Source organism: Fusarium musae, chromosome 6 (genome assembly GCF_019915245.1).
Source record: "Fusarium musae strain F31 chromosome 6, whole genome shotgun sequence".
Classification (NCBI taxonomy): Eukaryota; Fungi; Ascomycota; class Sordariomycetes; order Hypocreales; family Nectriaceae; genus Fusarium; species Fusarium musae.
The window spans coordinates 2053038-2068425 of NC_058392.1; the positions used below are offsets into that span (position 1 = coordinate 2053038).

Here is a 15388-nt window from a genome sequence, read left to right on the forward strand (position 1 = left end):
CAAATGGAACTTTGACCACCTCACCTCACCTCGCTCAATGTCTCTCAGCCTACGGAGTCCTGAACCCCCTGAACTAGATCTGGTCAGATCCCACCACCAATAACCTCCATCCAATTCTCTTACACGACTTACAGAGCCTCCATTTATTATCCACCACTGACAGTTCCAGCACCTCGGCGTACAGATGCTGCGTCATCATCCTTCGAGTGCACGAATCGCCTGCTGATGATCCAACCTTTCGAGGATCGCCATGTGGATTTACCCTACACTGACCTGATTGAAGAGCAGAGGCATGCCACGAGGTGGGTCATCCAATGATGCATCTCTAGCTCTGCCCCTTGCGGCGCCAGCTGCGACAAGCGTCTGCCGCTAACATGGATGCTCTCCACTTACGCCTAGACCTTGCCTTGCCCAAGGCTCCAAGCTTCTTCTTGTCTTGATCACAGCCGTGACCGGGTTAATTCCCTGTTCAACATCGTTCGATGGGTTTGCTGACCTGTGTTGTTGCAATTGCCGGCCACATTGAGCTGTAAGTCAAGTCTGTGACTACGTACCTATATAACGCTGTCTCTCAAAGCCAGAATCTGTCTCATTTCCTTGGTGTACACTGCTCATGTCCTCTCCGCCATGAAGTCATGGCAAGACTTAGGCCGTAGATCGTTCGAAAACCAGCCTACGAAAAGCCTCCCTCTCTCATTTCCTTGCAAGTCCCGTCGTTCGTCCAACTCGTTGTGTCTTGGCGCCTTGCAGGCCTCGTACTCCTTGCCTCAGGCCGCCGCAGCCGTCTTGTCGGGCAGGTCGACGACAACGCTAAGGAATCCTTATTATATGATTGGTCAATTGGGAATCCCCGTCTTTGTTCCACTTCGCGCTTCCTTACATTGGTGAACTTGTGCCTTACCTAAATAAGTGCAATGGGCGTGCCGAAGACGGGTAGCCCATCTCCATTGTGAGAAACTGACCTACCCTATACCCAACCCCGTAAACTCAAACTCACCTGAGAGAACCCCGAGTCATTTTTTACTTTTCCATCCTGTCAATCGACGACCCCACCCCACCACACCACACCACACCACAATCTTCCCCCCTCCATCGTCGTCATACAATACTTTTACCAACCACCAAAGCAAGCAAGCTCCTGCTATCGAGATTCACAAGCTCAGGCCGTCTGCTGTTCCTGTGTCCAGTTACCTCGTACCTAATCTATCAGATCTGCTTGGTCATACTGAAGCTAATTCCACAGCTGAAAGCCACCAAACCTTAACCATGGAGCTTCCCTTTGTTACTCTCGACGTCTTCACAAACACTCGATATCGAGGAAATCCCCTAGCCGTTGTCACGATTCCCGCAGATAGAAATTTACCAGAGCCTACGCAAGAACAAAAACAAAGAATTGCCCTCGAATTCAATCTATCAGAAACCGTTTTTATCCACGAACCCCGTCCCGATACCGATGTCGACAGTGATGTCACCCGCCGAGTGATCGACATTTTTACAGTCGACACAGAGATCCCCTTTGCTGGGCACCCAACTATCGGCGCCGCTGTCACCCTCATCCCCCATGGTGTCGATACCGTCGTTACCAAGGCTGGCCCAATTTCTCTCACCCAGACCCGCCCTGGTTATATCCAAGCCGCTATCCCGCACAATGTTCGTCGTCACAGGAAGACTCTTGCCGATCTATCTGCCCCGGTCGCTGCCCAAATATCCCAGGACCCTGCGATACGCGAACCCGAGCTCCAGGCCCCGCTATTCAGTATCGTCAATGGCATGACCTTTGCGCTCATCAAACTCCCGGACCTTGAGCAGCTGGCCAAAGTTGAGATGAGCGGGGTAAATTTGTCTGTGGACGAACTTCTTGACGACGGCTGGCAAAACGGTCTCTTGCTAAAGTACTACTATGTTGTCAATGGCCAGCATGAAGACGACGGCACAACAGTCTATTCTATCCGCTCGAGAATGATGGAAGCATCCATGGAAGATCCTGCCACAGGCAGTGCTGCAAGCGCTCTCTCTAGCTACCTTTCGCTTCAACAGTCGAGCCTAGGTGACCATAGCTTCAGATATGAGATTGACCAGGGTGTTGAGATGGGCAGGGAGAGTAATATTGTAGTTGACGTTGATGTAAAAGAGTCCAAGATCGCCACGGTCAAACTCTCAGGAACAGCTACTCCAGTAATGCGTGGTCATGTCACCATCTAATCGAGAGAGATAGCATATTGCCTCTTCCGAACTGCTCTATAAACCTGGGACCCAATCGTTATCACGTATTTAATCAAAGGGGCAGTGTTCCGAAACCAATCATGCGCCTGGTATGTTCTTCCGACAACATCGTGACGACTATCGTACAGTGATACAGTATTACTGCAATGTGATATCGGCCTGGAAACATCCTCGCCCCCCCAGACGAGTCTGCCCCAGGGCCATAGTAACACTTGCGCCTCTATAATTCTGAATTCTTTTTGGACCCAACGCCCCGTGCCTCTCTCATAATGATGCACCGTCAAAAACCAAGAGTTCCACCGATAATAAAATACGTTTCTCCTATAGATTCCTCCTTGTGACGTTTTACCCAGTCCTATTCATTCCATCGCGGTGTGGCTATGACCCGCGACCTAAGCTCGTTGAAGCACGTCTGCAAACTTTTTGGCAACCTAGAAACAACATTAGTACCCGGCCCATGTTAACAGCAGGCGAATATCTGACTGACCTCATGGCTCTCGTCATCGATGAAAGGAAGTTTGAAGAATCCATACTTGTCTTCATTCTTCACAAGCTCCACAACAGTGTACAGCAGACCCCATGGTTGAGGCCAGAAACTAACCAGTCGCTCAAGCAGCACTCGGGTGATGTCCTCGCGGAATTCATCTTCCTCTGGATCGCCGAGATCCTTGGCAAAGATGGAAAGGAGCGCCTGGCTGAAGAAAGCAGTGTGGGCGCTGGGATATCGAAGTTGGTTGACTAGGCTGACAAGGATATAATATCTGGCCTCGGCAGGGAGTTCATGAATGATCAGAGAAAGAAGTGATACTTCATTCTCGTCACCAGTCAGGGACAGGTCTGCGCCAGTTTGTGTTGCCTTCTCTACAGCACGGTGTCCGATATATAGAACGACAGCGTCAATAACGCTGGTGTTGGCGACGACAGGCACATGGCCGTAAGTAGATGCCTTTGGAGTGTCATGTGTCATGGCGTGGGTGATGTTGGCAACGATATCTTCATTTGGTCCACTCTGAAGTGCTTGGTCTAGGACCTTGAGAAGACTGCGAGACTGAAGTGTCACGCTGGCCTCATTCATAAGACCGGCAAAGAGGCGCATATCGTCGAACTGGATCTTACCACCAAGCTCGTTAAATCTAGGGCTCTGCTGGGGATTTGCAGCCAGTACAGCGTTAATGAGCTGCGTGCAATGAGGTGGAATGCTAGAGCAAAGCTTGGCGTGATTGGCCACGACAAATTCGGGGAAGTCGTGCTGTAGAATGACGAGCAGCTTGAAGCAAGCCCGGTAAATGTCTTTGGCAACGTTGGATACCTCGAAAACCTTCAACTGATCACCGAGAGTGTCCAGCAACTGGCAAAGCAGGTCGGAAAAGGGGCCCCAGCCAACACCGTTGGGCAGCTGTAGAATTGCTGGCATGAAAGCACGGTGCTGAACGAGAGACATCCAGCCGTAAACGAAGCCGGGAACATATAAGGGGTTGATTTTGAACAGTCGCCGAGCGATCCTCAGAAGAATTTCACGACGCTCATCCTCAGCCAGGCTCTCTGAAATCCCCTGAATTTCGTAAAAGAGCATTGACAGTAATCTGAAGAAAACGCGCTGGCTCAGCTGCTCTCCGCGCTTAACATGGTGGTTGACAAGAATGAGCTCAATAAGTGAAAGCACTGAGTCGATAAATGCGGGACGAGTAGATGTTGGCTCAAAGCCCATACCGATGAACGTTGCAATGAGCTTAGCAAGGGCATCTACCATGACATAGGCATCGGCAAGGGAACCACTGTGGACAATGTAGTCGAAGCGCTCAATCGACAGGTCGATGGTGACACGGATGAAGACAAAGAGGTCATCCCTGTTCTGCATAACCCCTTTGGCGTGCAGCTGCTGCACGAACACCGTGACAGCCTTCTCAGAAGCATTGTGGTTGCGGCAAAGATGGATCCATTCGTCGAAAACATATTCTATCTGTTCGTGTTGGAGAGCCTGACTGTCAGCGTGAGTCGGCCGTGTCAGACCAGAGTTGGTGAGCTTTGACTTGATGCGTTGCCCAGGGGCAGAATCGGGGTCATCCGAGATCCATGACCAAGCTGCGTCCAGCGTCAGGGCAAAGTCGGCATACAAAGCAATCGGACGGGAGTCGAGCAGCGTGAGGTCGAGCAGGTGCTCCAAAAAGTCAAGAGATCCCTCTTTGCGTGCCTGCAGTGCTTTCGACATGGCCAGATCAATGTTCCTCCAATCCAAAAGGTCCGTTCGAACCAAGGCCGCGAGCAGAGGTAAACTCAAGAAGGTGGAGCCAGGCTGCTGGCTGAAGAGAGTTCTAACGCGGCTGTTGAGGACAGGGCCAGCGATCTTCCTAAGCGTCTCCAAAACATGAACTAAGCTCTCGAGAGCCAGGTTGTCGTCAACCTGCGAGAAAATGAGCTGAATGATTTGTTCCGCAGCGTAAATGGAGAAATCTTCATGGCTCTGCGAAGTCTTGATGATGTGCTGGACGAGTGCATCGACAACATCCACAAGAGGAGATGGTCGCGGTAGATCCAGGAAGTGTTCATGGGGAGACTCGGTGGCTACCCTCATGAGTTCCTGGAGTAGCTTGTTGACCCGCTCGGCTAGATTACGAACATCCATCTGGAAGCCGGGTGATCTACCGTTAGTCATTGCATTAGCAGTGGTATGAGGGGGTGCATAGGGCTGCATCTGAGCACCCAAATGTTGCTGAATTGAGGGAGTCTCCGCAGGAGTCGGAATACTAGGGATAGAACTAAATTGGTCCTGGAGCACCTCGTTGGCCAAGGATCTAGTAGCATCGGATGCTGACGGGCCATGTGAAGGCGTGGGAAGCGTGGCGCTTCGTGGCTGCCTAGCGAAATCTTCGTAAATAGCCATCTGTTCGGGATTGAGGCCATTAACATTCGGGGATAACTTGAAAGGATTAGGAATAGCCATGGCCCATCGGCTGAGGCTTGAGTCGAAGTAAGGATCGTTAGGTCTCTGAAGACGATGCCGTCGACGAGCCTCGAGCTCCGGTTCGATCATCTCCTCAATTTCGGGGACAGCCCTTTCCTCAGCCTGCTTCTCAATGATATTGCAGGCTAAGTCCAGGTTTGAGTTAACACACATAATAATTGTGCCCTCGGGGAGTCCTTGAGAGAGATCGGTCGAGAGGTTTCGCATGTAGTTAGTGAAGTTGGCGCGAAGGGGTTCTTTGGACGTAACGAGGGCAAGGCTACCGGCGGTGGCTTTCACCATGCTAATAGCAGAGTTGCGTACACGGTTCTCGTCGGGCTCTATAGCAAAGTCCTTGTGTATCATCTGCTGTGTAGATATGGCGGCAATAGTAACAGAGCGATCAACGACAGGCTGGATTATATCTTGCAGAGCACGACTGAGAGCCGTACGAACAATCTCATGAAGACGAGTAGTGCTGACAACCATCTCATTAGTTGGGGGGATAGTAATCAGGGGACCAAGGTCAGGAATGGTTGGCGCAAGAGCCTGAGGTGAGAGTCCAGCACCCACACCGGACCCGATGCCATTGAGCGATAGATTTTCAAACGCATCTAGTTGTTCAGGGGCTAGGGTCTCCGCCGGCTCTTCAATGACAGGGCGGTTCAGAATTTCGCCCGAAGGTTCGATACTCCTGTGATCAAGGTTTAAACCTTTGCACAAGACCTCAATCTCAAACTTAAGATTGAGTTTTAGCTCGGCATGATGATAAAGCTCAATTAGCAAATGGATGATATCCATAAGCCATGGATTCGGGGGCCTGAAAACGGCTGATGTGGCGCCTTGAGTCAGAACTTTGCATACGAACGGGATAACAACGATGAGTCGCTTCGTATCGTGAGCCTCAATCAAAAGCTGCTTGAAGGCGATGTTCTTGTGTTTGATAGGACGATCTCGTGCCAGAGTCAAAAGACCTAGCCAGCCTCCGAGATTTTTGAGGTGAGTCCTTTCCGTTGAGTTCTGCATGGTCGCCTCCGAGTTCAGCATTCGGCACACGCTAATGTAAGTCTCTCTCAGGACCTCACTCCAGAGAGCCTTGTCTTCAAACAGCTTGACCAGTTCGAGATAAACATGATGGTAGTTTGGCTGCATCTTGGCGCGCTCCTCAACAAGATGGCTAGCAAACCATTGTTGATGCCGGCGCTCCATGGTCTCTCGAAGTTCTTGACACATGGCCTGTAGTGTGCCTTCGGTGATATTGTTGAGAACGAACTGGACCTTGTCCTGGGCGCCCTCGTCAGGATCTTCGAACTCAACGTCCATAGCTGGCGGATCGACATTCAGAGCAGCAAACGCAGGCGCTTGACGCTCGACATTGGCCAGTTCATCCGAGTTTCCATTAGGGAAACCATCGCCTTGAAACCCTAGTCCATGAGGTGTTCCGGCGCCGTTACGCCCACGGGCCAACTCTTCGTCATGTTCACGAACAACCTCCTCCGCCTTTTTGTAAACTTCCGTGTTGTGGAGTCCAGGTATCTGACAGAGCTGCCTGCAGAAGGCAGGCCATTCTCGGAAGCGAATGAACAACTGCATCAGTGCCTGAAGGCCAAACTTGTACATAGGTTCTTCAGGAGAATGGTCCTTAACAGCCTCCAAAATCATGCCTAATCCAATTTGAAGGGGCAAGTTTGAAACGAGCTTATGCGAAATGATACCACCGAATAGAACTGCGGTTGTTGCCAGAGCTTCCAGAGGATAGTCGGCATAGTGAGAATACTCATCAAAGAGCCCGTGGATCATGCATGCGAAAACGTCCTGATCCAGAGGATCCCTGGAATGCTTATAGCGGTCTAAGACCTCAACTATATTGCGAACCTGTACCTCATCACTATACATCTTCTTGTAGTGCTCCTCCATCCTGGTGTTGGCGGTCGGAGACAGGAGGTTCCCATCCCTTCCATTGGCGTCGATGACATCGTCGTAACCCTCACCGTAGTTGATCAGTCGGGGGTAGGCAATAATGCAAGCGCGCTGAACCAGGATCAATTCTGGCCTAGGAGGACTGGGCGAAAAGTCTTCAAGGATTCGCAGTAACGCTGATACGGTACGAACTTGGAGGGTCGTTGTGTTCTTAACAGAAGAGTCATCAGAAGTTCCTCGCTGAAACTGGCTCTCCAAGTTGGCCTTTATCATCAAAAACTGAAGCAGAGTATTATACATCTCTTCACTCCGCTCAGCATTGAACAGTGCCCACTTGGACAAGTCCAAGTATCCTTCAGCATGGGCCAGAGCGGCTAAATCGACTCCAAATCCATTTGACTGGTACACCAGGGTGTCAAGCCAGTTATGCTTTACAGCGTGCTCAAGAATAACCGGGAGGTCCATCGGCTTAACAGCATGAGTGTCTACCAAGCGCTGAATGACCCAGTTCTTGTCTTTCCTCCAGACACTATCCAGAACAAAGTCGTATTGGGGCGAACGCTTATAAAGAAAATTTTCGAACAAAGAACTGAGTGTTTCGACGGCCATGGGGGCCCAATGCTGCCGAGGTACTTCGAATGCGGAGACCAGGAAGATGTCCAGATTCGGAACTACCACTTCTTGGAAGAGCCTCTTGGCCTCGATACTCGTCGACGCCATCATGGAACTAAGCGCAACATTGAAGATCGAGGAGAGAGCAGCAACGGATATTAACGGATGCTTGACGGCGACAATTGCTCGCTCTTGTACATTCTCAGGCGAGTTTGCGTATTCCTCAATAGTAATGCTGCGCTGGAGCCCGGGAATCGTCGTCGCGTCAAGCTGATCAGGAGTTAAAGAGGCATAGGCACTAACAAAAGAGAGCTGAGCCTCTGGATTCCTCCAAACGCCGCCCCATAACCTCTGAATATCCACTATCAAGCCAGACTTGGAGTCCTGTGCAATTGGCAAGAGAGCTTGGTAAAGTCGAAGGAACTGCTGAGAAGAGACGCGAGTCGATGGTTGGTCGAACAGAATGATTACCTCCATCCAGTCGAATGACTTCGGTAGGACTCTCCTGAGAGCAGCAACCAGAACACCAGTATCTTGCTGTGGGCTTTGACTAATGGCAGTGAAGGTCATCGCAGCTGAAACTTGTTCGGGGCCCAACTGCAAGCCACTGGGACGGTTCTGTAAATAAGAGACACATGTTTCCTCGTCTCTGGTGAAATCGAGGCCCGTCTTTTGGATATATCGAACTAGCCCATTGAAAGGCCTATCAGCGAGCACTCGACTGAGATCGAGAGCCGCGAGGATTTCGGAAGGCGGTGTACGCTCGGGAGACTGGTCCATCCATCGGCTGATGACACGTGTTTCCAATTCGCGCATAGAAGAAGCATTGAAGCTCGGAGGATGATATTGGAGAAACCGGTCCAGAATCAGGGCGATAAACGATGGGGTTAGATCGGCATGGGCGTCGAGGTCAAATCGAGAAAGGATATCGATGAAGGAAGGGAAGTTAGTAGATAATATAGCGTCGGCTGCCTTGACATTAGAATACTCCCGGGACAAACTTTCTAATGGCATGAACCAACCTTTCGTCTTTAAATCTGCTCGAGAAGTGAGCTTAAAGGCTAGAGCTAATATGGTCTTCTCTAATGCATCGAGCTTGAAATGTTCCATAAAGGTAGAAAGATCAAAGTCGCGGAAGATATCCTCTGTGGCACTCTCAATCGATTCAGCAATCTTACTTGCTTGGTTGGGATCGTGCGAAATCTTCTGCATCTCGGCAACAAGAATGTGATAGTTGTTGGGGCCTGTGCCGGCCCTGTTGAGGCCAGGGAATATCTGGGGCGCATTGCCGGCAACGAGCCGGGTGAAGTACTTAGTAAACACTTCCATTCCGTGTTCATCGATGAGCTGTCAAGTAGGTGCATTGTCAGCAAACTTGGGATATGTCCAGCAGCAATAGTGTAGCCAAACCTTGTTCAATTGGTCAACCTGCAGCTCCCACTTAGCACGGTCCTTGTCCTCCTTGATAGTACTGAGTAGAAGATAGACCTGTGCCACGACGATCTTGGTCAGGGAATTAGTGCCCGTTGGACTGCTGGCGCTTGGGCTTGCGCCAGCACTGAGAATGGCGGCCTGCGATGGGTGAGGAGAATGGCTCGCACCCGTCTGGAGTATCTGCGCAGGATTGGGCGAAAATGATCCCGCTCGAGGTGGTGGGACCATGGAGTTGTATTCGCGGCGGAGGGAGATGAGATGGTTGAGCGCCTGCTTTCGTTGTGGTGGCAGGCCGGAGGGCTCAGAAAACGAGCGAGCGGGGAAGTGTGAAGGAGGAAGAGTCCGTATATAAGATGCCTACATGGGGGAGCGGCAAGATGAAGCTGCAAACAGCGGTCGTCAAGACGTTGCAGAGACTGCGCGATCGTGCAACGGTAGTCGAACAGAGAGGAACTCGTGAGCCTGACTCGACTTGAGGGTGGAGTTGGAGGTACGTGTCGTACTCGGCGTTCGTCGTAGGGAGGGCGCCGAAGACGCTACAAACTGACAGGGTGGGGGGAAGTCCGTAGCGGTTCGGTGTCAAATAAGCCAACGAGACCCGAAATATTTATGGCGCGTGGTGATGCAAGTATCGATATCGTCAAGAACGTCTGTACACAAGGTGGTGGGTGGTGGTCGATGTTGGGTTTGGAGGACAAGGTACTGTATCTGAAAATGACAAGGCCCTTGAGAACGGCAAATCCCGATACGTCGAGTGAATCCACTATACCCGCATCACGTGAGCCGTCCTGCTACAACACCGTGGTCAGTGCTCCCTGTGTTGCTGCGCCAACTGCCTCACGCCACCAAAACAATACAGCTAGCTCTCCATTCACCGTACATTACTCCCTTTATCACCATTGAAGGGGCCACATACCAGATATCCTTTTGCCTCGCTTCCTCTGTTCTTAGTGTGGAGAGTAGTGTGACTCAGGCCGGTCCTTAATCATCCATATTCGTTGGAAACAACACAACGCCTGTCTGTCTTGACATTTGAACTTGAATACCCTTGGGCATCATGCCCGCATCAACGGTTGAGACTCCAGCCGTTGCGCTGTCTTGTGAGCACACTTTGACGGCGTCTTGATACATATTTGACTGATACATGATACTGCAGTCGCAAACAACTTTTGGGGCAAAGAAGATGCCGGTGTGGCGCCGCTACTGAGTCGCATGACTGCGGCTAAGACTACATGCGATGAACTACGAGCATTCTATGGCGGTGCGTACAAGTGAAGTCATTGAAAGAAAACCATCTGACTGAATACGCGGCAGCTCGAGCGTCGATTGAGGAGGAATACTCCCGTAAATTATTGAACCTGAGTCGCAAAGCCCTAGGATCGCAGGAGTCTGGTACATTGAAGACATCGTTGGATACCGTCCGAGGCGAGGTCGAACAGATGGCCAAGCAGCATCAACTCATTGGCGCAGAAATGAAGTCAGAACTTGAGGAACCACTCGCTGCCTTTGCTGGTGGAATGAAGGAGCGACGAAAGATTATTCAGAACACCGTTGAAAAGCTATTGAAGGTCAAGATGCAGCAGACACAGCAGGTCAACAAGGTTAGACTACTCTTCTCGGCACTCCATTACGATTGAAGCTGACTTAGGTTCTAGACACGCGATAAGTATGAGCAAGAGTGTTTGAAGATCAAGGGTTATCTTGCTCAAGGCCACATGGTAATGGGCCAAGAAGAACGACGCAACAAAGCCAAACTCGAAAAGACACAGATCAGCCTTGCAACTTCCAATACAGAGTACGAAAATGCAGTTAAAGCACTCGAAGACACGACAACAAGATGGAACAGAGAGTGGAAGTCAGCCGCCGACAAATTCCAAGATTTGGAGGAAGAACGACTCGACTTCACCAAGAGTAGCCTGTGGACGTTTGCCAATATCGCCTCCACGGTTTGCGTTAGTGACGATTCGTCGTGCGAGAAGATCCGACTCTCATTGGAGGTCATGGATGTGGAAAAGGACATCATCACTTTCATTACAGAAAAGGGAACCGGACAGGAGATCCCAGATGCTCCCAAGTATATCAACTTCTGTCGTGGAGATGTGACAGATAACCAGTCTGAGACGTCAGAAGACGACAACTATTCTGTCGCTCAATTTCCTCGCAGCATCAACCCTGCTTTCCGTTCGTCGTCTCCTCAACCTTCGACATTCGAGTCGCATCATGATCCAAATTCTGCTCTGGCCAACGACCTGGCGCACAGAGAAGTCGCTTCAAGCAAACGTGATCTTCCAAGCCAGAAGCCAGCAACGCTGCCCCCCGACGAGATACTCCAAATTGGCACTCAAAAGCCTCAACCTCAGCAGATCCAGGCCCCTCCTCAACCGCGTCAACAGCAGATTCCACGCCCTTCTCAGATGCAGCACCCCGCTCAGCTGCAATATGCCCCCCAGCATCAGCATCCCTCCCAATTGCAGCACCACTCTCAGCTTCAGCACCCATCGCAGCTGCAGCATCATCCTCAGCAGCAGTACTCTCCTCAGCGTCAGCAACCATCCCAGCAGGTCGCTCACCATGCAGGGCATCACATGCAACAGCAAATGAGGCCCCTGGAAATGAGACCCGCAGATGGCAGATCTGGAGACATGAGGCACTCGAACATTCGACATCCAGATGGGCGACAGCACGATCCAAGACCGTCTTTGGAGATGCGCCACTCTGGGGAAGTTCGGCCTTCCATGCAGTCTCGACCCAGTGCCGATGCAAGGCAATCAATGGATGCAAGGACATCTCTGGAAGTAAGGCGACCAATCGAGGATCCGTATCGCCGCCAACAACCTGCAGGTCATGTATCGTATGATGCCAACCAGCATGGTGCTGTTGCAGCCGTACCACACGACCCCTACCCCCTGGATGGCATGACGATGCTATGCAGGACTGGGCCCAGCCCCATCTCGGACCAGAGTTCGCAGGTGACATCTGCTCGACCTTCGAGCAGAGACTCCCATAGTGATTATTCGAACCCCAACTCGTTCTCTAGTGTGGAACCACCGAGCGGCAAAACTTCACCCGTCAAGCAGGATCCTATAAAGCCGAACCCAGTGCCAACTCAACCGCCAGCACCAGTGCCGGCACCTGCGCCGGCTCCAGTCACTGCTCCGGCTCCGGCTCCGGCGTCCGCACCAGCTGTCAGCAATGGTCCAAGCCCAGTCAAATTAGTTGCTAAGAAGAAGAGCGGTGGTTTCTTAAAGAACCACAGTCCATTCAGACGTAAGAGCAACAAGGATCTTCAGTCATCAAACAGGAACACATGGCACGCACCGAGCACTCAAAACTCGGGTAGTCCCGTTCGCCGACCACAGTTACAAACACAAGAGCCCAGCAATGTTGTCACCAAAGAACGTACTCAGAGTCCCGAGCCCATCGATGCCAATGCCAGTCTGGCTCTGGGAGTGGGACAGAATGTCTTCCCTGTATCTACCCCTGACACAAAGAAGAAACCAGGAGCTGCCACTGAACAGACACACGAGGAGACAGACCCGATCGCTCTGGCCCTTGCGGAGCTGAAAGGTGTCACGTTAGGCAAGCAGTCATCAATGAGAATGTCTGCTGATCACTATTCCGGGCTTGCCACTCCGGCGCCAGCATCAGAAGCTGCTTCAAGACAAGCCTCAGCCTCTCGCACAGCTCCGACTCCTGTGAACCCGGATGTTGCGGCGGCAAAGAGAGGAACGCCGCCACCATCATACCAAACCCCAGTTTCACGCCTGGGTGTCCCACCACCTGCAGTGACTTCTAGGGCAATGAAGGAAGCGACCAAGAAGGCTACCACACAGACACGAAGCATGTTTGAGAGTGGAGGCGGTTCACCAGGAGGATTCAATAGTACTGCTTCTAGGACCAACACTCGAGCAACCGAAACAAGGCGATCTGAGCCATCCCCAACTCAGAGTGTTCCACCAAGTGCTTCACGACCGGCTACTCGAACCACTAACCATGGCAGGGGCGAGTCTGGTAGTTACAGCGCGTCCCCTGTGTCACGACAGCCAACTAGAGCCACCGATAACGGACGCGGCGAGCCTGGAAGCTATAGCTCAGCATCCATGCCTCGACCAGGCACTCGGGGCACTGACATGGGTAGAGGGGATACTGGCGGCTATAGTACACCACCCGTGGCACGTTCGGGAACCAAAGCAAGCGAGATGCCCCGATCGGACACTCGCGGAATCCCTATTTCGCGACCAGGCACAAGGGGAAGTGACATGTCTCGTGGCGGATCTGGTATTTATGGATCATCACCTGGTTCCCGACCTGGCACCAGGGGCTCTGATATGCCCAGAGCAACTTCACCAGCACCAGCTCGCAGCGTGTCTCCACAGCCACCTATGAACGACAACATGAGCTACAGATCGGTATCGCCCAACCCTTACGCTGCTAGCCAACGCTCCCCGTCCGTCATGAGCTCACCACAGAAGCATGGCTCTGCCCAGGGGTATTATCCCCAGTCACCTCAGCAGGCTGCTAGCCGCGGGCCTTCTCCTTCACCTTATGCCCAGCAGAATCGCCCTGGAAGCAGCTATGCAGGTAGCGACATGGCAATTCAGCTCGCGCCGGTTGATGATGCCTATGGTTCTCAGAGGAGTCGAGGCAGCCGCCCTGCTTCGAGGGCCATGAGCTACTATGACGATGGTAGTACCCGTCAACGTAGTCAAAGCGTTGCTGATCCGTCTCGTCTATATACGGGAGATGGCAGAGCAATTCTGCATTATGGTAAGTCTTTGATTAGCCAGTATCAAAGAGAGGAAGAGGCTAACATGTCCTTTTTACAGCACGCGCATTATACATGTACCAAGCAGCCATTCCCGAGGAGTTGAGCTTTGGTAAGGGTGACTATCTTGCGGTCCTCCGTCACCAAGACGATGGATGGTGGGAGGCTGAAGTCCACGGCGGAGACGGAAGCGTCGGGCTGGTCCCAAGCAATTACCTTGCGGCGTGCTAAGTTAGACGCTTACGATATGAGCGACTTGATGGACGAATTTTTGAGATTTTTCTTGTGGAATGATTAGATTGTAGGTAAGGATTACGGCAGGAAAAGGACCCCGACGAAATTGGTTCACGACTTGATTTACACCTTCGTTACGCTGTTATCTTGTACAGCAGATATTTGGCATGGAAGCGCTGACCTTGTTGTTGCTATTGCTTCAGACTATTTTGATTTTTTATTTGTGTCACGAATTCTTGGGAAAGATTGAAACGACTGCTTTTCTATATTACCTCATTGAGATGAGAATCATTGTTCGTAGATGTCATCGAAACATTAGATATTCTGAATTAATGTGTCGAAATTATCCTTTAAAATGACTTGAGGTGCCCGTTCCCTCAGGGGGCAAGAAAACAACGAACCTTGATATAGGGTGTCGAAATGAACTTGACAAAGAGCCCCCTAAGCTTAGGCTAAATTTACCTTAATATTTTTATCACTTAGGGTTAAGGTCCTGAGTTTTCTTTCTCCCCCCCTGGCCGGTGAAGCTGAATACCTAAGGTAGGTGTAGGTACCTTAGGTATCTTCTTACCTAAGGTTGGTACGTACCGAATTATGACGTTGAAGCCGGCAGAGCTCCAAAGCTGCAGCCTGTTAGACTATAACGTCCCCCACCCAAAGACCGGCCACCCCCACAGACTGGCCACCTTACACTAACAAATATAAAAAATAAAAGATTTTATAATAAAGGCTATATAAGCTTATTTAAGCTAAAAGAATTTTTATTATATATCTATTAAAATATATATCTTAAAAATAATTTACTTATTTAATATACCTTTTTAATTTTATTTATAATTTTATATAAAACTTATAAAATAGTTAAAAAAATAAGTTTTTAATAATTCTTATAATTAATTAAATAAAAATACTATTAAAATAAGACTTTAACTATATAATAACTATAAAATCTTAAAAAAATTTAAAAAAGTTTTAATATAATTTATATTTTTTTATTAATTTAAATTTAAATTTATAAGTTTTATAGTATTAAATCTTAAAATTTTTAAAAATTAAAAAATTAAATCTTAAAAAATAAATATATTATTATTATTAATTAAATTAATTTTAATATAAAATTAAAAATACTATAATAAAAAAGATTTACTATTTATATAACTTATTTATTATATAAACCCTTATATATTAATAATTTTAATATAAAAATATTAAAATATATATTATATAAGCTAATTAAATAATATTACTTTATAAAAATA

General features: G+C 49.7%; 3 protein-coding genes across 3 annotated transcripts; 2 read left to right on the plus strand and 1 right to left on the minus strand.

Annotated features, from left to right (window-relative positions):
* Positions 1-1266: 1266 nt before the first annotated feature.
* Positions 1267-2202, plus strand: J7337_008488 (uncharacterized protein; the record flags this gene model as incomplete). The annotated part of the gene is made up of 1 exon (XM_044826105.1): positions 1267-2202. One exon carries the CDS (start codon positions 1267-1269, stop codon positions 2200-2202), a length of 936 nt encoding a protein of 311 aa, XP_044679022.1.
* A 413-nt stretch (positions 2203-2615) lies between these two features.
* Positions 2616-9358, minus strand: J7337_008489 (uncharacterized protein; the record flags this gene model as incomplete). The annotated part of the gene is made up of 3 exons (XM_044826106.1): positions 2616-2654; positions 2711-9043; positions 9107-9358. 3 exons carry the CDS (start codon positions 9356-9358, stop codon positions 2616-2618), a joined length of 6624 nt encoding a protein of 2207 aa, XP_044679023.1.
* An 829-nt stretch (positions 9359-10187) lies between these two features.
* Positions 10188-14126, plus strand: J7337_008490 (uncharacterized protein; the record flags this gene model as incomplete). Its single annotated transcript, XM_044826107.1, has 5 exons — positions 10188-10230; positions 10287-10391; positions 10445-10731; positions 10786-13897; positions 13957-14126. 5 exons carry the CDS (start codon positions 10188-10190, stop codon positions 14124-14126), a joined length of 3717 nt encoding a protein of 1238 aa, XP_044679024.1.
* Positions 14127-15388: the final 1262 nt, after the last annotated feature.